At 54.6% G+C, this 22,155-nt stretch overlaps 1 protein-coding gene across 1 annotated transcript in view; it reads left to right on the forward strand.

Annotated features, from left to right (window-relative positions):
* The first annotated feature begins 3,841 nt into the window (after positions 1–3,841).
* CCDC33 (coiled-coil domain containing 33) overlaps positions 3,842–22,155 on the forward strand; it is a 43,983-nt gene continuing 25,669 nt past the window's right edge. Inside the window, exons 1-5 of the mRNA XM_040600224.1 lie at positions 3,842–4,151; positions 4,541–4,995; positions 6,032–6,211; positions 16,751–16,914; positions 21,647–21,777. Coding sequence (XP_040456158.1) covers positions 3,842–4,151; positions 4,541–4,995; positions 6,032–6,211; positions 16,751–16,914; positions 21,647–21,777 — 1,240 coding nt within the window. The remainder of the gene's footprint in view (positions 4,152–4,540; positions 4,996–6,031; positions 6,212–16,750; positions 16,915–21,646; positions 21,778–22,155) is intronic.

Raw genomic sequence — 22,155 nt, forward strand, 5'->3', positions numbered from 1 at the left:
TTCAGAATTTGGGGGTGTGTGGGTCCCTCCTAGACAAAGATACTCCAGCGATATCCATCCTGATCTTAGCAAAGTAATTATACAGATGCACAGTAGCCCTGGAAGGGTTTGGTTACTACCAAAACATCTCAAGACACTTGAATATCCTGCAGAAAGTTGGTATTCCAGCAGTTTGTCATTTCCAACCCAAAAATGGCAGTTAGGAAAGCAGCCACAAGCCTTGGATATGGGGTTTCCACCCAGGCTCTGATGTTGCACCCTGCCAAGGTTTGCTGCCCTCTTCTCGGGCAGCAGCGGTGCAGGCAGCAGGGACCAGGCTGGGAAAGGTCCTGCAAGGTATAGATGAACCAAGAGCTCGGTGGCATCCCCAGATGCTGCTGCTTGCACTGGATAAGCATGGAGATGGGATGGTTTTCCTGCTTCTTACACCTCTCCCAGTCCTGAGCAGCAGCTGCAGGGTGCTGAAACCCTCCAGCGCTACGAGTCCCTCCCTACAGGCATCCTTGGCCTCTGCCCCACACAGTAAGGTCATTCTCAAATCCCTTTTCTGCTTCTGCAGAAGCATGCTCTCCTTGTAGGCATGGGTGTCCTGAGCCGCTTGTATCTTGTAGCACTGGATAAGGTGCTGGAGCGTTGAGATTCAGATACAACCCAGCAGCCCCAAACAAATCACTGTGCCCATGGGGACCCCTCCCTCAGGGAAAGGATTTTTATGTGGAGGAACAAGAGCTAAGGACAGCAGGAACCCACCTTTGGCCAAAACACTTAGTTCCCATCATTATTACTCAGCTTTCCAGACCCAAACCTTGAACTCATTACACAGGCAGAGCTCCAGCCATCAAAGGCCACCTTTGATTTTACAGAACAAAAAATCCACAGGCTGCCAAAATAAATAGACCTCACACCATCCCATAAATCAACCTCAGTCCCAATAGAGCCATAAAAATTGGTATTTGAGGGCCAGGGGGGCAAGGGAGGGTCTCAGCCCCGGGTTTGGCTGTGCCTTGTGTCCCGTTAACACTATGGAGGTGGCACCTCCAGACCTGCCACACGTGTGCCTTTGGCACAGCTGGGAAAATGCTGCATGAATGAACTGTGCCTTAGATTAGATTATGGGAAAATTAGTCTTTGATGATGCTGTCATTAGCAGTGGCTCCGTAATGTGTTTGCAGAAGGGCGGGGAGGAAATTAAGCAGGCTAGTTAAGGATGAAATAGCTTCCATTTCCCCACATTAGAGCCTGGCAGGGTTTTAATTGAGGCAGAGGAAACTTTCAGAAGCATTTGGGAGCTGAGGACCAGGCTGTGGTCCTTCACAGGGTGGGATCACCAGGCACCCTGCCGCTGCACCCCAGGGAAGCAGAGCCCAGCTCAGTGGCACAGGGTCCCCACCACAGTATGGAGGTGCAGGGGGGGGCTGGAGTGAGTCTCAGCTGCGCATCAGCACAACGGTGACATCTCCAGATGAGACTAGCAGCCCACATTGCCATGATTTTATGGGTGAAACAGCTCAGAGCAGCATCACACACAATTTAAGCCATCCCGAGGCTCAGCTGGGAGAAGCACCTTGCTCCAACACAGCGCTGCTTTAGGAGCACTGAGTGGTCTCCAGCCATCAGGGGAAAGAACCACCAACTCCTCCGACAGCATTAAAAGCATTTTATGCTCTCAGCCCTCTCAAGGAAGCAATCCAGCCATCAGCATACCCAAACACCCTGGAGACGTTAGCACTCTTCCCGACAAGCTTGGCTGGCAGGGGAATAATCCCCCTGTAGCCCCATTTCACCAGTTCAAGCTTAGCATCACACAGAGCACCCTGCTCCTCTGCTTTAAACCCAACTCAGTGCCCCAAAGCCCCTGAATTATAACTCATTTCCCTCCTGCCCTCACCCTGACCTCTGCAACATCCTCACCACAGCAGGAGGTTAAACGCACCAGCCAAGGTTGTATTCAGCACCTCAAGGCAAGGCTTCAACCTGCAGTTTTCTTCCCCAAATACAAACCACGGAAGGACCAGGAGGTTCAACCAGCCTCCCTGGAAGCATCAGGGATGTGTGGCAGGCCAGGATTTATTTTTAGTGAGTCCACCTGTGGCCCACGCACCCAGCCAAAGGGATTCTTGGGGGCAGTGATTTTGGTACAGGTCTCAGCTGGATGCCTCACAGGTCCCAGGGCTGCTCCCATACTAGAAAAAAGAAAAAGTTCTGTGCCCCAGGGTCTCACATGGTGTTTTATCCCCCAACCTGTCCCCCCCAAGGATAATCTTGTTGTTTCAAGTTTGCACCAGCGTGAAGAGACTGGAATGTGGCTTTTTATATGGAGTCAGAGCTGTCTTAGAGAAGGGCCATCTGCCAGCCCGGCTCCGACTCACGTTTCACAGGAAACGTCCCAAAAGCTGTGGGAACGCTATCTCAGCGCGATGGGGGAATGGGACATGACAGGGCAGGGGGCTCCTGGTGAGAATCAGCCTGTGCTGCTGTTCCAGTTCCTGCCCACCCCAGACCATTGACACCCTTGATGTCAGTCCTAAAATATCCGTGGTGGGACTAACCTCCAGATGCTCAGCTGGCTTGGCAGCAGGTTTAGCAGGCAGGGAGATCAGCTCCACTTGCACCAGCCAGAAGCATGGACTCCTGGGTGGGAAAGAGCAGCTCACAATGCTGAGCTGGAGGAAAGCAGACCTGGACCAAACCCCCTTTGCAGCCAGCTTTGACTCAGGACGTACACCTGAGAGGCTCCCGACCCACTGCAGGCACCCCACCAGCCCCAGTTTCCCTTCTGCAGCCCCACCACACCTCCCAGGACATCCCCAGCCCTCACTGAGGCAGTGAGACCCCAGCCCTGGGTCATCCTCTCGGTGCCCAAAGCCCAGGGAGCTCCCAGGCAGGCTGCAAATGCCATCTCCAAGCTGTGCATGCAAAGAATGTTTTCAGCTGCTTTTTTTTTTTTTTGTACAGACACTTCAGGTCATGGGGCAGTTTCTACCTCGGGCTTGTCTTCAAAGTCACCAGGCATTAGCATTAGGTGAGTGAATGGCCCCTGTCCCTTTTGGGAGCCGAACTAACAGCCAAGCACTGCTCCCCAGCCTCATCCCATTCCTTTCCCTTGGCTTGCCTGACCCTGTGCCACAAGCAAACCCAGCTAAAAACTTGCCTTAGAGACAAACCAGTCCCATCAGTGGGAAATCCAGCAAACAGCCCATGGGTGCAGGAGGAGCCAGTTTGCCTCACGGGGGTCAGCAACATATGGGAGCAACTGGCATGGCTTGCACTGTCCTCAGCACCAGCATCTCCCAGAGGCTCTGCAACATCCTACATGTCCCTGCGTAGTGAATGTCCCAAGGAAAAGGGCTCAGGGAGCTATCAACTCCCACCTGCAGGGGTGCACCCACACCCCCAACACACCCTGCGTGCACACGTCTGTTGCATGGCTCAGCATCACCCTGGATATTCCGGGCTGTTTGCTGGAAGGCAGCCACTGTTTTGCATCTAGTTACCTGGTTTCTCAGCAAACAAACGGAAGTTCAAAACCCCTGTCCCTGCCATTGCACAGGGGCAGGAAAGCTCTCAGCGTCTCCCTATGACACTGAAGGATGCTTTTTCAGGGAAAGGGATTTATTTTGGTTTTTTTCTCTCTTTGAAAGCTGCCTGCAGAGGTGTGAAGCCACCACATTACCCGGGGGCACCCCCAGGCACTTTCCCCACTGGAGAGGGGGAGTGGGGCAGCAAAGCCAGCTTGGCTCAGAAACCTGCCCCAGGCTGCCAGGAGGGCTTGCTCCAGGGCAGAGACCTGCAAGGTCCCTGCTCTCAAGGAGGATTCATCTCCAGATCCCGTCTCTGTCCCATGGCAGGCAAGGCAAGGGAGCCCCTCATCCCCCTGACCCTGCAGTGCTCCCAGCTGAAGGCTGAGGAGAAGACCCTGGATTTTGAGTTCGAGGTGGTCAGTGCCCAGTTTAACCGGCGGGGCTGCTACGCCCTGCGGCTCACCGTGGAGAACCCGCTGCTGCAGGGCTCTGGTGCCGGCGTCCAGCTCCGCATCAACAGTGGGGAGGTCGTGCAGAGCAGCACTGCCATCACCGACACCATCGAGCAGAGCAACCTCAACCAGATCCATTCCTTCCAGAGGAGGAAATTCACCTTCACCCTGCCCAGAGGTAAGAGGCTGGGTGCCACAAGGAGAGGCTGACGGGGGAGCTGACCCAGGAGCACAGCTCTGCAGCAAGCACAGCCTGTCTCAGGGCTGCAAACCCCTGTACCATGCTCACACCTTCAACCGCGCAGCAAAACCCTGAGCTGGAGCCAAGGCTGCCTGAGCTTAGTGGGGTGCATGGGGCGGGTCCAGCTTGGAGAGTGAGGTCAACACCACCACCGATGCAAACTCCTCCCACCAATATCTAAGATCTAGATGCACCCAGGCTAGGTAACCTGTTTGCTAGGGTTCGAAGAGCAGAGCTAACCAGGGCTGCTGATGGATGAGCCTGGGAGATGCTCTGGGACCACCAGCCCTCCTAAGCAAGACTTAACCTCCTACCACTCCCGGCAGGTTTCTGCAAGAATGACAAGAACCACGATGTGCGGCTCCATATCGAGGCCCTGCACTTCCCCAGGAGGGCAGAGAGGATGAGCAGGCAGGTGGGCAGAGCCTTCTTTGCCATCTACCCCCGCCCCAACCAGCCCCGGATGAAGCTCTCTGCCAGGAAGGATGAGGACTGGTACCGCTACAGCGCTGTGATGGCTTTGCTACGGGTGGGCAGCGAGCAGCCGGCGATGCATTGTGGCCGGCTGGCCTTCACTGCATCTCTGCATGAGCACCAGCCTCCCACCATGCTGGCTTCACCCCCTCCGCTCTCCTCCAGTGCCCAGAAAAGAGACCAGCAAGCAGCAGGCACAGCCCCAGCATCCCCAGCCCTGGGCATCCTTGTCCCCAACCGTTCGCTCCGTACACCTGAGTCTGCTTACCACTCCCTGCCCACTGAGGGCCATACCCGCTCCCGCAAGGTAGGAAAGCCCAGATCTGGGCACCAGAAATCCTATGCCCCAACAAAACAAGAGTAGACCAGTCTGTGTAGGACAGGATTTGGCCCTAGGGTAGCTAGATGGTTCCACATGCGTACCAGCTAGAATAAAAACAGGCAGAGAGGTCTTTATAGCTTTCAGGGGTGTCTTCAGTAAACAGCACAGCCTTGCCTCAGTTTCCCCTCCTTCATTCCCCAGCATTGCTGAGAAGAATCCTAGTACCTGTCCCCTGCAGGCAACTCAAGTTAGAGACCCTCTTTCTGCAGGACAGAAACAAGCTGAGACAAGCTCAAGATGCAGGTAGGGCTTTAGTGAGACAGCAGGCACCCAGGCAAAACCAGTAAAGACGGTCCCACCACTCAAACCATGCTCAGAGCTGTAGGAAAAGGTCTTTTATGGAGTATCCACTTGGCTCTGCCCACCTCACCATAGTCCAACACAGTATTAACCATCATGTACCAAGCACAAGACCCATAGCTTGTCCCTGGTCACCTTCAATGCTCTCCAGCATCACTCTGCCCTCCTCTGTCCCACCCTTTTAAGGGCTGGGAGCAGCCAGCCCCCATCAGAGACAGCTGGGAGCTGGGCTGCTAAAAAGCTCATTAATAAGATAATTTTTTTAAACGAGACTAGGCTGGTGGCGAGGGGGGTGGGGGGTGGTGTTGGGGTTTTTTTTTGTTTGTTTTTTGGGTGTGTTTTTTTTTGTTTGTTTGTTTTGTTTTGATTTTTTTTCCCTGAAGCAGTTAGGGCTGTGGAGTAGCAGTCCCTAAGGATGTATGTAGAGGGGGAGGGATCTCTAAGTCTGAAATAAATGTTGTTGGGGTGGTTGTGATTGTTTTAGGATGGGGTTTTTTTATGCATTGCAAAAGTTCTGCCCTTGAAGGGTGAGGTCCTGTGCCCAGGTGTTAGAGGATGGAGCTGGGATGTGGGAGGAGATGTTATGGGAGACGCTGGGGGGACTGGGAAAGGGGTGCTGGACCCCAAAGCTGAGTCTTCAAATCCCTTCTCTTACCCTCAGAGGCTGCAGGCTGACCCTGCATTCAGCTCCTCCCCGGAGCTCCTGGATGACTTGGCAGATGAGCATCCTTCCTCCTCCTCCTCTTCTTCCTCAGTGCCTGCCCCTGCTGTGCTGAGCCACAGCAGCTTCCACCTCTCCTTGCCAGGCTACAGCCCGGATCTGGCCTCCTCGCCAGCACAGGTGAGTGCGTCCGGTGGAGAAGGTACCATCCTAAATTAATTACAAAATGCTATTGTTCGTTGTAGCTTGCTGTCAGAGCTTTGCAGTGCTGGAGGGGTGCAAGGGGACACGGCCACTTCCATCCTGTCCCTGGCTCAGCTTGGGTACCAGCCCTGCTCCTGTTCTCAGGCCATCACGTCCCCAGCCTAGTCATGGGGATGGGGAATGAGACATCAAACTTTGCATTTCTAGTACCAAAAGGCAGCCCTGCAGGCTGGCTATCCCCAGGCAGGGGATGGTGCCACCCAGAAGCTCTTAAAATGCTGACTGCAGGCATCTGGGACTGACACATCTTAAATGTTTCATCTTGCAGCTCAAACCTAGGCTTCTAAAAACTGCAGAAGCCATAGGGCAGGGCTAACGAAGTCCGAGAGGCTGCGTTTGTCTTTCCTTAGTTATGTTAAAAGCTGTCTAAATAAAGGAAAAAGACAACCCTTACCCCAGGGGCTCCATTTCCTGCATCTCGCTGTAAGAATAACACGTCTGCTGATGAAGATGTTGTCTATGCTGCTTTCAGAGGTGTCTCATACACCTGTGAAAACATTGCTTGAGAAAGCTGGATTACAGCACCGGGGATGGGACTGATCTCATGAACCCTCCCTAGGCATCCTCTGGGCTTGCTTCATTTTCCAGGGAGTCCCTCGCGTCCTCCAGCTGAGCTGGTGGGAGAGCTGGGGCTGGTGGGCTCAATGTCAAGGTCTTCTGCAGCCTCTGGGCCACCAGCAAAGGCTGCTAGCTCAGGGATGGGGCTGGCAGCTCTTAGCCCCCCAGCTAAGGGCTTCCATGGTGGAGAGGCGACAAGGGACTCTACAGGTGGTGGCTTGTGTCCAGGGTGCAGTCACAAGAATGTCCTCGATGCTGGACACGTGCTTCTTGGTCCTGGTGACCACGTTGGTGTGGCTTTGAGGTAAACATTGGGTTGGCAACCCTCTCCACTCTGGTGTGCCCTGCCCGGGAGCTGCAGTGCTGCAGGATGCCTTCCTGCCTCCGCTCTTTCCCTTGTACAGGATAAATGTGTTGCTAATGACTCGGGAGCACTTGGTCCATGTATTTCACAGGAGTTACAGGGTGCTCAAGCCCTGCTGAGCTGCTCAGCCACTTTCCGGGGACGCTGCCTACTCCTTGTGCTGCAGGCAGGATGCTGAGCACTGCAAACCCTCAGGACCCTGGAGCAACTCATCACCTTTCACAGCATTTAGTTTCTGATTTTTCCAGTGGATGTGCTATCCCTGCCCTGATCAGCCAAAAATTTACTGGCCAGAAATGCTTATTAGCGAGGCCTGATTGAGTTTGCTCAGCAAACGTCTAGACGGAAACTCTTTTGAGCTGTGGAAATCGATAACAATCAGCTGGGATGCGGAGCGGGATACGGAGCCAGGCCAGGGGCGTAAGGCAAGGCATTAGCAAATGCAATTTCGCTCCTGGGCCCCCGGAGGGAATGCAATAAATCACCTGCTGCTGATGTCATCCGGCAAGTATTTGCCAGGATGGTTTTTATTTAAAAATTAAAAGCTGAGAGGTGGGGGGATGTTGGCTCCCTGCCCTCCTTGGAGAGCTGGAGTGATGGAAAACTTACTGGAGGGTGGGTGAGCTGTGCTGGGTTATGGGGAAGGGGGATGGATCAGGTGGAGCTGGGAGGGAGTTTTAATCTCTGAGAGCACTCCTGGGATGCTGCAGCCCAGAGCAAGCTGAAGCTATGGGAGCTGCTTGTCAGTCTGGAGCTGGTTTGGCTCTTGGTGGTCCAAACCTGAGCATCATAAAGCTTCACATGTTGATCCTGCAGTGTGTGGTGAAGGTGAACCCTAAACTGAAGTTTGAGAGGTTAAATATCTTCCTAAATTCAGGCAGGACTTGGGTGATCAATAGTTTGGGGAGTCAATAATGCTGGGGCATGGAGACGGGCCAGTTCAGAGGGGTGAGGAGTCCCATCACAGTGCTGCTGCTTGGACCGGTGTCCTGAGGCATCCGGATGCTGGGTATCACATCTGCTTTGCTTCCCCAAATGGAAAAGGCATGAGGATGCGTCCCAGCAGGGTACCAGCTCCTTGACACTGCCTTTGTGCTGAGCATCTCATCTGCAGGACGATGGGGGTGATGGATGGGTCCTGAGCTCTACCCAAAAGGCCAAGGCACAGGGATAATGATTTTTCTCATCTCGCCGCAACCTGTGGATAATGTATTCCTAGGCACGAAGCAGGAGGCTTTGCTGTCTGTTCAAATGCCTCGTGTGCGCTGCGGAGCCAGACGGCTCCCTAATTGTCCCAGGACCTGGGCACGGCACCGAGCAGATCGATAACAGGCCACGGATGTTGTCTCAGTTACTGGGATGGCTGAGGCTGAGCCTTGGAGCTGTCAGCCCCAGGGATACCTCCTCCCCCAGCCCGGCAGGGATGGAGGAGAGGGGACTGGGCTCGCCAGGACCCCTGGGGACTTAGCAGCAGAGCACAGGGCTCAGTTAAGGGGAATCAGCCCCCAGGTGAGCAGAAGTCTGTCCTTCCTCTGGGAACCATTCCCATTTTACTTCCAGCAGGTCTACGTGGTGCTGGGGGGAAGGAGCCAGATTTTGGAGATCTCCTTGGCACTAGGATTTGGTTGCAAGCCCGCGGAAGATGGTTTGTTTCCAGTCTCCCTGGACCAGCTGGCAGCGAGGCGCCCATCCCAAAACAGCAATCTGTTGCTGTCAGGGTACAAGGAATCGCAGCCTTTCTGCAGCAAACAAATGGGTTTGCACACAGCTTGTGTTCCTGCTTGGTCCCGCTTGTTTACCAGGCTGCACAAGCGCAGGGGTGTCAGGCAGCTTCCCACGGCAAGCACACCCCATCCCTGCTGGGCAAGGCCAGCTGTGACTTGTGGAGCTTCAACAAGTCTGGCAAAGGGGACCAAACCCGCTCCTGGCTCCACTGACACCGTGCTTTATCCCTCTGGATTCCCCATGGAGCCAAACAGCTTCCCTAGTAAAGCATGCACAGGTGTAAAGCCACTCGGTGTAACACAAGTCACAGGGACGAGCACAAAAGTTCCCCAGGAATAAAGACCACCTTTATTTTTTTAGCAGGATAAAGAAAGTAAAGCAGTGGCTCCTCAAGCACCGAGTGCATTTCGGGCACAGGGACCTGGGAGAGTCTGAGCCACAGCTGGACGCCTTTTGGCCCCTCTTTTTGGCAGGTTCAGGCTGGGGCTTCCTTAGTGCATGCATGGGGGTATCTCGGGGTCCCTTCTCCTCTGGTCCCATGTGGATGACTGGCTGTGAACTGAACTGCACTAGCTCGCTAGCTCTGCTGCTTCTTGGTGGGGAGCAGTGCCCAACCCTGGCCTCTCCTGAATGCTTCAAATCAAACCCAGACCCGACTGCAAGCCTGGCTCGACCATCCGGCCGTGCCGAGGGGCTGGGGGATGGTTTTGGGCTGAGACATCACATTTCTGTGCGCCTGCAGTGGCAGGGCAAGGATGCTTGCACCGGGATGCGGATGCCCTCGTGATGTGCCCCATCTCACTGAGCAGTGATGGTAGATAAAAGCTGCTGCCTTCCCATCGCCGGAGCAGCAGGGCTGGGGCAGAGGTCTCTGTTAGTGCGTGATGGATGGCGTGTGTCTCCTGTCTGTCCTCTGGCCAGCTCATCCATCACTCATCCCAGTGACAGCAGCTGTCACAGGGAGGGTGGCAGGGGTCCAGCCCTCTTCCCCAGCCTGCTGCCCTGACTGTAGGGTGAGGGGCTGGAGCTGCCTCGTCTCGCTGAAAGTCCAATGAGGCTGAAAAACAAACTTTGCCGGCAGGGCTCGCCCCAGGATGCGGGTGAGATGAATAACGCCGCTCCAGCGAACAATTTGTAGGGCTTTGAAAAGCTGTCAGCCCAGGGAGGAGTGTGCCTTGACGGGTTCATCAGGGACTTTGCCTTCCTCCAGCAACGCCCCGGCTCTCGGCATCCCTTGATCATCCCTGCTTCGTGCTGGAGGGAGCTGGAACCAAAAGGGGACCAGAGGCAAATGGCTTTGGGATACTGCTTGCATAGCTCAGAATTACTGAAAGGTTGGTTTTTTGGATGTGAAATGCATATTCCTAATGATATAATGCAAGGAATTTATATCCCCTATCATACCATCTGGGAGCTGAGGCTGCCCAGTTTGGTCCAAAAGTCTTGTTCTCTGCATGCTTCTCCCTACCCGGGTGGAGATCTGGCATGGAAATGGGCCAGTGCACAGCGGCGTTTCTCATTTTCTTAGCTAAAATGGAGAACAATCTTTTTGGGTTGAGAAGACTGATCCTCAAGAGGTTTTTCAGGCTGTGCCTCAATTTACTTGTCTGTAAAGCACAAACTCTTTGGATGCTCAGAGGAAACACAGGCAGGAGGAGAGGCTGCTAACTCTAATTCCTGCAATTTAAGTCATCATGTCCCTTTAAGTGTCAAATAACTGCCATGATGAGAAAAGCAAATGGGGTTAAAAAGAGAAAATTGCTCCTTTTTAAGAGGCTGGGGGGGGGGGGGGGGGGAAGGAGGAGGGGGGGAAATTGCACTGGTGCCACTGATAAATATAGAAAGTGTAAAACTCTCCTAATGGAGCAGATGAGGCGGTGCTGGGCTGCTGGCCCATTTAATTATTTGACAGGTGAATTGGGAGTTTTCTACAGAAATGGAAGGAAAATGAATTTGGCAATTTTTAGCCCAAAGGGGTTCCCAGCTGGCGGCAATGGGGGCTCCCCAGGGAAATCGGCTTGGAGTCGACATCCCTGCGTGTTGATGGGAGAGAGCATCCTCCCTCCCAGCGCCTCAAAACCACCCTGTGATCTCTAACGAGCTCCCGCAGGGTCCCCTAGAGGAAACAACTTGCTTAAAAATAATAATAAGAATATATCAAGCTCAGCCCAATTCCAAGGACAAAATCCCTTCCTTTCCCTGCTGCTGCCTTGGATATGGGAGCAGAGCAGCAGTGTCTGCCTGCAGCAATGGGGGTTACGGGAGCAGTGGGGAGGGCTGGGGCTGGCAGGATGAAATGATGAATAAAACAGTGTTTGCTTTCCTACATTGCTTTTCTTCCCCTTGCTTTTGTTTTGCTGGGGATCTGCTAAAGGGCTTTAACCACTCAGCTGTTTCTCCTTGGAGGATGGTTTGAACCTGCTGCATGAAGGTGTTGGGAAATACCCCTTGTAATACAATTGGGTTTGCTTCAAAAACGAGCTTGGGCTGCCTCGGGCCGTTGGTGGAGCTGAAGTTCTCCAACCATATGGCTGTTTATCTTAGGGCTGTGTTTTGAGCTGTGCTTGTCAGTCTAGAGCCTTTGCAGGGGGGAGGATACGCTTGCTGGCTCCTAGAAATGGAAACCATGTGCGTGCTGGCTCCTTCCATTTGGAAAGCTGATGGATTTTCCTTGCCTTGTGCACCCACTCTGTGTCATCCTAGAGGCTATTTTTTCAAGAGCGGGGGCTTCTCAGTCACATGCTAATTGCAGGGGTCATTACAGGGGGACTGTGTTCTCCTCCCATCCCATGCCAAGCCACCTCAAGGCATCAGGGAGCAAAACCTCAGCAGTGTCTGAGCAAAGAGGGCGAAAGCATCCGCAGCTCGATCCAGCAGGATAACACCTTCCTGTGCTGCATCAGCAAACTATGGATGAGCTCACATGCCTTCCACTGGTGCAGGGAGATCACGGCATCGTGCGAAAGCCCCTTGCTTTGAAGGGGCAGCACCATGCTGCAGTTGCATCCCTGCTTGAAGGACCACGGTGCTGGGGATGCCCATCGGTGCAGCTCGGTGCTCCTCTCCCATGGGTGGGAGCAGGGGTCAGAGGAAGAAGAGCGCTGATACTGTTTTAATCTTCCTTTTAACTGTAATTGCGTTTGGCTGGCTCCCCCGAGCTTGTTCCGGGAGATGCATTTTTCCCAGCTAGATTGCTTTCCTTGTTTTGCTCATTGGAGACAGGCCGGGGCCTGTGTCATGCCAGCTATGCATTAATAGAGCCTCAAATGAGATTTCACAGCCTCAAATCTGATTAGCGCCGAGGCTCCGGTTGCTTTGGAGAGCGGGGCAGAGAGATAGAGATGAGGAGCTGTGATGCTTGGGGGGGGGGGGGGTGCAAACCCATGCAGATGTGGGATGTCACACTGTACCCTAACAGCCTGAGCTTGCAGGGACCATGGGGCAGCTGGGATGCAATGCATCACCCACCCCCAGAAAATCATGAACTCAGGATGCTGAATTGTCCCTCGCACGGCATATCGGGTGAAGGCTGGTCTGGGCATAGCAGCTGCATCCACTCACCCATCAGCTGCTGAGTCCTTGCTGTAAGCCCATATTTCACCCTGGTTTGCTGCCAATGACATGTAAAATCTCCCTTCCCATACCAGTTCCCCTGTGCCCAGAGGTGTGTGCCTGCTCGCTGCTGTGATGGAGCTGATCACCTTCTAGCTGGCTGCTCGGCCCCGTTCTGTGGCATCCCTGGGGCTCTTGGTGTGCTCTTACATCCCAAAGCTCTGAGGTCCAGCCCTGAGAGATGGCTAGATCTGCCAGGATGCCCCAAGGGACACCTGGGGACCGAGCATCCTCAGGCTGGCCTGGCTCCAGCATGTCCCAGCTGTGCTCCAGCCCTCCCTCATGTTCAGACATGAACACAGGGCACAGAGCTGGAGGTGTAACTGGTGGCCTGATCCTGCCACTTGTTTAAAGCCAAGTGGCACTTTATTTCCCATCCTCTGGGCTGCCAGGGGAGGGGAAGCAGCTTGCTGGTGTTTAGCTGCCATAAGGAAGCTTGAAAGGAGCCTGGGGAGACATCACATAGGAAAACTCACACCAGCCCCAGTCCATCTTCACTCATGGAACCTACTATTATTTTATGAAGTCTCAGGAGGAGGATAAAGCCGACACATTCCAAACAGCTGCTCGTAAATTGCCAGGGGCAGGGAGGAGCTCAGGGCTGCGAACGCTCCTGCAGTAGAAGAGTGGGTCCCCGCTCCCGAGGCAGCATTGCTCCTGGCTTTAGCTGGACCTGGGGTGCTTGTGGGGCTCACTACAAAGGACCAGGAGGGTCCCAGTCCTTCCATGGTAGGCCAGGGGCTGGTGTCTTCTCATGCAGAGCAGCAGTGCATCGTCCCAAGGTGCATGGGCAGGGCTGTGTTTGGGGCTGCGGAGGTGAACGCTGCAGGTGTACAACCCCAAGGCACTCACCTCTGGTCTTGTGCCGTCCGGTGCACCAGAGAAATCAAAATCCAAGGAGAACCCAACAAGCACCACCCTTCTGCCAGAGGGATGATGCAGCTGTGCTCTCCAGCTGTGGGCAGGGCCCAAGCTGGGATGGAGGAGCCCCCACAGTGCCATGCCTGGGGGTCCCTGCTGGCTCCCAGCCTGGGCTGTCCTCCCTGAACTAAACGCCGGGCTCTTGAGGCTATTTATGTCTTGTCAGCTCGCAGCCAGAAGCAATTTAATCTTGGCTGAGCGCTGCTGTAGAGGAGCTGCCTGGGCCCCAATGCTTTTTTCGAGATGATAAAGAGTTGATAGAAAAACAAATTACAATGATGGCAGCTCAGGCACCGTTAATCAACCTCCCCGCAACATTGCAGTGTGGATAATTAATAATCATCCTTAAGGATGCTTTAAGGGTGGCTTGGGGTTAAGGTGTTGCGTGGGATCAGGGCAGCGGATTGTGTTGAAATGCTCAAGATGCTCCACAGGAGTTGGTGATGCTCCAAGGGAGCTCAAAATGTTTTGAATGCAGTGTCCCCAGCTGAGACCCTTGGGGACATGGGAACTTTGCTTGTTCTCCACCTCCGCAAGCTACAGGTTGCAAACTACTGGGTGAGAGCGCCTGGTTTGGCAAGGACAGAGAAGTTTTGCTTCCCACTGAGTAAGAGAGCTGAAAAAGAAGCGTGGGCTCTACCTGGAACCACAGGCGCCCTCCTTTCTGGAAGAAATACTGAATTTCCTCCTGGCTTTGAGTAGTGACTGGAGGGTTTTTTTGGTAGTTAATCACAGCCTTGCTGAGGGTTTCATGTACCAATTGCCTGCAAAGCCTGGCATTGTTCACACCTGCTATTTTTAAAATGTTTTTTTCTCCTGCTGAGTTTTACTTAGCTTAACTGCTTGTGAATTTTCTATTAAAACTGCTCGCTAATTATCATGCTGTAACCATTGCTAGCGGTAAAACCTACTTGTTTTTTTAGGGAGACGTAAATGTAAGTGGTGGGTATGAAGATGTGCTAAGAAACCTGCTTCTGTTATGCAGAATGTGAAAGAAAATAGGGGAAAACATAGGAAAATGTCCCAAAATAGTGATCTGGAGCTGTAAATAAGGGTGTGGTGCGGGACAATGATCCAGCTGAGGGCCCGGAGACCACCGCAGGAGAGCTCCATCAGCAAGCTGGGAGGTGTCCATGCAATTCAAAGCAAGGTTGTTTCCCAGCTCTGCCAGCTGGAATTCCTCTGGATTGAGTTTTTAGTGAGTATTTGGGGTGCAAATATTAAAAATCCAGGGCCTGAAGAGATGGTCTCTTGAAAAGAGAGAGAGGTCTCCAGGGGGAGCATTGCTGCCTGCCCTGCCTGCAGACCCAGCACTCTGCCTCTTCAAAGCCCCCAGTCCCCCTTGCCCTCCCTCTGTGATGCAGCTTGTGTTGATACAGCCCAGGGGTCCTAAACCGGAGCCTGTGCTTTCCTCCTCCTTCCCCCAGCTCCATCCTGCAGTTGTCCTCTTTGCTAGTGCTGGGGTGGGGCAAAATCATGCTTGCTTGCTTGCTTGCTTCTTTTTTTTTTTTTTTTTTTTTTTTTTTTTTAGGGTAGTGTTTATGCTTTTCCACATGCTTTTGGGGTGCAGGGAGAGCTCGGGTGCTTGGGCAGGGTGCGGAGCAGCTCTGGCTGCCAGCAGGGTGAGACTGTGCCTGTGGGGAGTGACTTGATGGGTAGCATCCCACATCAGGTCAAGAAACCCTGTAATTTCCCCTCTCCATCAGCATCACTGGGCAGGGGGATAATTGCCACAGGGCTGGAGCTGAGGTGGGTTTGGGATCCTTCTCCCCGTTCCACTCTGCTGGTTGGGGAATCCTCCCCTACCTCGTGTTTCTGTTCCTTCAGTGCCGCTTTCTGGCTGTCATGGATCTAAGCCTGTCCCCAGCACCCAGCCCCGAGCCCCAGCTGGCTTCTGAGCTGACAGCAAAAAGCTAAGCTGGAGGAAAAGCAGATTTAAATGTTTTTTCTAGGTTGTTGGTGCTCAGAGCACCCAGGTTTCCACCCCACGAGCAATCCTCGGGTTGAGCTTGTTACCCCCCACAGTGGCAGGTCACCCCACCGCTGCCAAGCCCATCACTGCTGCAGCCGGGCAGCCTCAGGACAGACAAGGGAGAGGGCTTAGGACAAACCAGCCCCTCATTACCCTGTTTGGAGGCAAAGCCACGTGTCGGAGGGGATTTGCAGGCAGTGGCTTTGAGAAGCCCGCAGGGTGGTCGCTGGGCTGGAGCTTTTGCTTCATCCCCAGGAGCTCAGAAGGATGGATGCATGGAGGGTTTGCTTTGCAGGGTCTGAATCGGTGCGGGGTGGGTTTAACCCCTTGTAGCACAGCCCTATGCAGTATCAGATGCATCAAAGCTGCCCAAAACGGTGGCAGGGTGAGGCCACAGGCAGTGGGGGACGGGGGACGGCACTGTCTCTCACTTGGACAGGGTGTGATGGGTGCGGGGAAGGTCCCCCGTGAGTGAGGAGCGGCAGCTTGCGGCTCTGCTGCGCCTTATCACATCAGCTGGTGGGAATTAATGAGCTGGGGTGGGGGGAGCTGCCGTGCTCTCCCCTTTTCCCCCCAGACTGGGCTGAGATCCCAGTTCCTGTGAAGTCCCTATAAATTGCAGAATTGCCTGGGGTGGTGAGAAGAGGGAGCAGGGGGGCGACAGGGGCTGGGGAGGGTTGTTTGCAGGTCGCAGGGCCATGGGGGAAATTGAGGTGCTTTAGATGGTTAATCCCTGTTCTGGTGACCTGGCTTGGGGTCTTTGGTTGGGCCGTGGCATAGCTGGCCCCCATGGACCCTGCTGAGCAGGGCTGCTGGACTGCTTTTGCCCCATGCAGGATGTTGTCATGCTGCTGGGTGTCCTCCCGGCGAGCCCAGCACTCACGGTGGCCCTGCCATGGCATAGTGACATCCATGGTGCGGAGCCACAGCTGGGCACTGGGGACAGGGAAGAGGCAGCTGTGATGGGGATGTGCCATGGATGCCATCTCCCCAGCTTGTTCTCCCTCGTCTGGGCTCTCAGCATTAGCAAAGCTCTTGGGGACTGGCTTGGGTGATGGAGACGTGCTGGGGATACCATCTTCCCAACTTGTTCTCCTCCATCTAGGCTTTCAGCATTGAACAGGGACTGCGGGGACAAGTCTGGGTCATGGGAATGTTCTGGGGACATCATCTCCCCCATCTGGGCTCTCAGCATCCAGCTGTGGCCATGGGGACAAGGCTGGGTGATAGGGACATGCCTACAGCTTTGCAGGAGCAGCCAACCACCCCCAACCTTGACATCTCTCCCACTTGCTCCTGGCAGGTATCCAAGTCCCCCGCTGGGATGGAGGAGCCCGAGCATGTACCGGTGGCTGGTGAGGGACATGTGGCCCCCCTGGGGAAGGAAGCCATCACTGTCACCCTCCACAGTGCCAGCAACCTGCCGACCACACAGGAGGGCCGGGTGCCGTGTCCATACGTTGTTGTGTGAGTACCCAGCATCCACAAAGGGGACAACGGAGATTGTGGGGACACAGAGGAAGGGTTGAAGAGCTGTCACCCTATTGATAACTCTTTAAAAGCCTCAGGGATGGGGGGAAATCTCTTTAGCGGTGACATGCACAAGCATCACCTCCATGGGATGCTCAGTGTGGGGAGAGGAGCCAGGACTCTGCGCTGAGATGAGGGAAGGCAGGGAGTGGGGCACCTTGGCTCGCTGAAGTGTTGGGAAGAAAGCATTCCTAATATTGAAAGTATAAAATGATGTCAAAGAATCCACAGGGTAATGCTGCCTGGGTTTTAGGATGATATCACAATAAATAAAAGAGTGTTTTAATAAATAAAACAGGATGCTTGGGTAAGGAGAACTTGCCTCCTTATGCATTATGTATGTGCCAGGGGACTCAATTAGCCGGTCATGCTTTGGTCTGTGTTAAGAGGGAGGCCTCTCTGCTCGGCACTGCTGTGGGGTGAACCTGGGGTCCCAAAGAGCCCTTCCAGGAAGCAGAGAGGCTTTGGCATTGCTTCCCTGGAAAAGGGGGGAGAAAGCGGCTGCAGGTGGCTTTGGAGCTTCGTCTGGCTGCGAAGTCTGGTTTCTCCAGGGCACCTCCCTGGGGCAGCGCCGGGCAGGCTGGTTGCACCAATGCCAGGGGACAGGGAGGCAGGGCTGGGGCTTGTCCGCTGGGGATGATCAGCAGCTAGGGCTGTGAAAGCCTGGAAACATCTGTGCGAGCGTGTAGGGCAAACTGTTGCTTGCTGGGCATTTTCCAGTGTAGAAACCCTGAGGTCCGTGGTGAAGGTGGTCCCAGGATCTGCCGGCATGGCACAATGTGCCTTTTCTCCATGGTGCCCAGCCGTGTTGGACATCCCAGAGACTCCCTAGCCAGGAGGGATGCAGCTCTCAATCGTCAGGTTTTCAGCAGCCAGGGCTGGCTGGCACGTGGACTGGCAGCCTCCACTGCCACCCCTCCATCACCCCTTCCTCTTTTTCCATACACCACCACCCCCCCACCCCCCCCATGCCAAGGACCCGCTCTGTGCCCTGACAGCCTGAGTAACTCCACGCAGGAGTTGTCTCTATTTCCATAAACCAATTATACCCAGTTGATCTCAGGAGATTTAAACATCAATATCCTAAATGATAGCACGAGGGTGGCGTGTGATTGTTGCATCTCTCTTTACATTCTGGTGCTGCTCCATCACCGCATTGCCATGGTAACGGGGGAGTGATGGAGGGAAGGGGAGGGTGGTATTAGGGATGCAGGACACATGAGGGGCCTTTTAGTAACCATAGTGAGGGAGCCAAGGCAGAAGGGAATCAGTTATTGTTTTTCAGGGCACTTGCTTTAGAAGGAGAGTAGCATGTTGCATTTAAAAGGTGGGTTTTTACAGACGGGAAGGAGAAGCAGTTGGTTGATGTGCTGGGGGGGACGACCTAGTTGCAGCTGATCCCCCCGAAGCGGCTGGGTACCACCAGCAGCACCAGCCTGAGCTCCAACTGCCGGCACCCAGAGCGTCACCCCCCAAAATCAGGAGTGGGGTGAGAGGAGGGGAGCAATACTGCTCATGCCAGCCCTTTGTGGCTGCGCCTGGTCACTCACGCCCGGACTCAGCATCCCACAGTGCTCCATAGCTGTGTGCATTGCTTCCAGCTCTCGGTGCAGAGGACTGGGGAGGGAAGGGTTTAGAAGAGTGAATGTGAAAGACTTCAAGCAGCAGGAGAGCCCACACAGGCATCCCGATGGGCTTTGGCTCATCCCTGCCCTGGAGAGGATGTTCCAGTGTCCCAGCAGCAGCTTGGTTCTGCTTCTTATCCTCTGAATGCTGAGCAAATCCCCACTCCCTGCTTTCAGGGGCACCCGTGGGTCTGCTTGGCATCTTCCTTTCACTCCCTCACGCACACAGACAAATTGCTCCTGGACCAGCGTGATGCAGGGATGACCTTGGCGTGCCGGAGCCAGGTGTGTTTGCAATTAACCGCACAAAGCGCCTGGCTCTGGCTGGCTTCTCCTCTCCATTGAGGACTGTGGGCGGGTGAAAGTACCTCCTGGCTTCTTCCTTTCTGCTCTTCAGCACCAAGACAAGAAACTCAAGGTCGCTGCTGAATGTGCCGTCTGCTCCCAGCCTGGGGGATGGGGGCTCTGACGTCTGCCTGCCTGCGGGTGTGCCTGTGCAGGCAGTGGTCCTGCTTGTGGGGTGGCTGGGATGCTCCAGCTGGGAAGGGGTTAGGGAGTTGCTGCATGCAAAGCCTTTGGGCTCTGCAATGTGCCCAGAAATGAATCAGAGGCTCAGCTGATAGCCCCAGTGCAAGGGGGTGTGGGAAGTGGGACCAAGCGAGGTCTCTGGGGGCCCCCTCCTCACCCCAGCACCCAGCTTAGGTCATGGTGGCATGAAGATGGGTCGATCTGGGGTTATATAGAGGGTCAGGAGCAATGTAAAAATTGTGTTTCTCAAAGAAAAGGAGGAATTATAATTCTTCCTTTCTCATTTTGAATCTTTTCAGAAATTGCCCTTACACCTCTGTGACTTTTTTTCTCTGTATTTAATCACCCAAACTGAACCTGAGCCCCCCAGGCTCAGTGGGGCTGCATGGTGGGGGGCAGCATTGCCTTCCCCCAGGACTGGACCCTCCAGCCACCACATCGGTACCAGCTGGGATGTCGGTTCTGCCAGCCGTGGCAGTGCTGCGTGGGATTTTTCTTCCCCGAGAACCAGGCACCTGCACCACTGCATTGCCTCTGCAGGGATGTCGGCCCCAAGAAATAACTCACCCTGTAGAGATAATAACTTCTAATCCTGGATAAATAAATATTTACGAGGGCTTGGCACAGCCCTGCCAAGCCCTTTGCTGGGCACCCGGGTGTCACACGCAGCGGGGTGGCTGCCTGACGCCATCCCCAAACACTGTAGCTGAGACACTAATGTATAATAACTCCCCAGGGGCGGCCGTCTTCATCTTTTATCTTTATCTTTTATCACAGCGGTGGGTGGCTGGGGCATCCCGGCATGGCAGAGCAAAGTGCCTGCCCTGGAGCGGGCGGGGAGGGATGTAGAGCATCAGAAGAGCATCTCTTGGTCTGTCCCAGCCATGTCCTGCCCCGAGGCGTGCGATCTCGTGGGCAGCTGTCTGCAGCGCCTGCTTGCTGGAGACCCCATCTCCTGCCCCACCAGTGGGTCTGAAGCTGGCTGGGGTGAGGAGACATCAAACCACATCTGCTCTCTGCTGATCCTGCTGCCCCCGGCCTATTAATTTGATTTTGAAGCACATCCCCATGTGTTGTACTGTTGCGGATTGTTTTCTGCCCTGCCCCCCCCCGCCCCACCCCCCACCCCCCCCAACTTCACAGCCCTTTTTGAATGCTCTCTCATCCTTAGGCAAGTCTATAATGAAGGGGCCCCAGAGCAGCCAGTTCTCACCCTCCTCCTCCTCCTACCCCCCAGCACAGGTCTGGCTTCATTCGGACTCTGAGCACGTTGCTGATCAAGCAATCCCCCACAGAGCTCATTACTGGAGAGCCGATTTCCTACAGCCCCTCCACAAGAGTGCCAGCCCGATGCTAATTCCCACCTGCCAGAGCTGGCCGGCTCGGCTCCATCCCTGAGGGCTTCTCTGGAGCACAGGACATGGATGTAGCATGGCTGAGGGTCTGAAAGGGTGGCTGGGAGTGGATGAAGGTCCTGCAAGCATAGAACATCCTCTGATCAGGCTGGGAGGAACCTGCTTGTCCCACCACTACCTGGAGCTGACCCTACAGCTAGAAGGACCTTAATCATCTCCTCTCCCCCAAAGCTGGGGTCTCCAGCTCCCAGGGAGTGGCAAAGTGCCACCATCTGCTTTCAGTCACTACAGTGTGCTAGTAACCTCTCCCTAAGAGCCATGTTGGCTTTGCTCCAGCAAGAACTTTCCTGGAGGAGCCAGCACTAGACACTTTATCATCTCAACATGCAGAGCAACCCACTGACAGGGCTGGGGCATCTGCGTCATGTTGGCCTGACACCACATCACCATCCCCCTGCACTCTGATCAGGGATGGAAAGGACCTGAGGTCACCACAACACCAGGCAGTGGGTCTCTGCTGTGGTATTGGAACTCCCAGGATAACGCCAAGTGTTTTGCTGGGCAGCAGAGACCCCCCTAAAAGATCTGCCAGCCCCCTAATGGGCAGGGACATTATTATCATTAGCCAAGCTCATGAGTAGCTGATGATCAATTGATAAAAGTGGGAGGGACAGCCCCAAAACAGCCCTGATGGTGATGGCCCTGCACCAGCCTGGGTGAAGAATTACCCAGGGCCCATAGCTGCTAAAACTGCTGTAATTATTGCTCAGCCTCGTTACGTGTTGAGTTTAATGACAGCAGTTGTTAACATTCAATCTTCTCTCTCCTTTCCCAGAAGCCTCCTCCCTGTCCCTTCATCAATACAGTGGATAATTAGCCTCTGGGGTCTGAAATAGCCTTTTGGATAAAAAGAGCTACAAACCCCGTCACTGGAGGCTCAGCAGGATCTGGCAGCCTGCAGTAAAACTGGCCCTGGACCCCCAGTGCAGCCCCCCAGAGCCAGGGCAGAGCTTTGCTGAGGGTGGCAGGAGGGTGGGCTGCCTGCTGTCAGATGCACCGAGCAGGATCAGTGCTCATCCCTCTCCCAGGCCCAGCTCCCCACTGACATATTCCCCTTCCTCACCCAGTAACTGGCCTGTCTTGCTTCCCTTTTCCTCCCAGTAAGACCAGCAGAGGGGATGAGCAGGAGCAGAAGCCGAAGGCTACTCGTGCAGCCTCAGTGCCCACCCACACACCCACCTGGGAGGAGGAGGTGACGGTGGAAATAGATGCTGAAGATGCAGGCTGGGCAGGTGAGAGCATTGGAGGACCATGGGAACAGGGATGCTGAGGACCGGGACACAGGACTCATCTCCTCAAAGGGTTAATTTTGGGATATTAGGGAGCATTTGCTCCGAAGGATGAGGAAGAGGATGTCTGCGATGGGGACAAGCCAAGCCCTGAGCCCTGCGTGGCTGTGATGGCTTCAGGGTATGACCAGGAGGGACATGCCCCCAGATATGGTGCTGCAGGATGGGGCAAGTGACAGTGCTGAGCTCGGAGCATCCTCCAAAGCATCCCATGGGAATCAGCATCGGGGCAGCCCTCCAAAACTTTCCCTGCTGCCATCCCAACGCCTTGTATTGGTTGGACCCACATAATGATGCTGTTACTCCCCACACAGGGCTGCT

Source organism: Falco naumanni, chromosome 7 (genome assembly GCF_017639655.2).
Source record: "Falco naumanni isolate bFalNau1 chromosome 7, bFalNau1.pat, whole genome shotgun sequence".
In the NCBI taxonomy this organism is placed as follows: Eukaryota; Metazoa; Chordata; class Aves; order Falconiformes; family Falconidae; genus Falco; species Falco naumanni.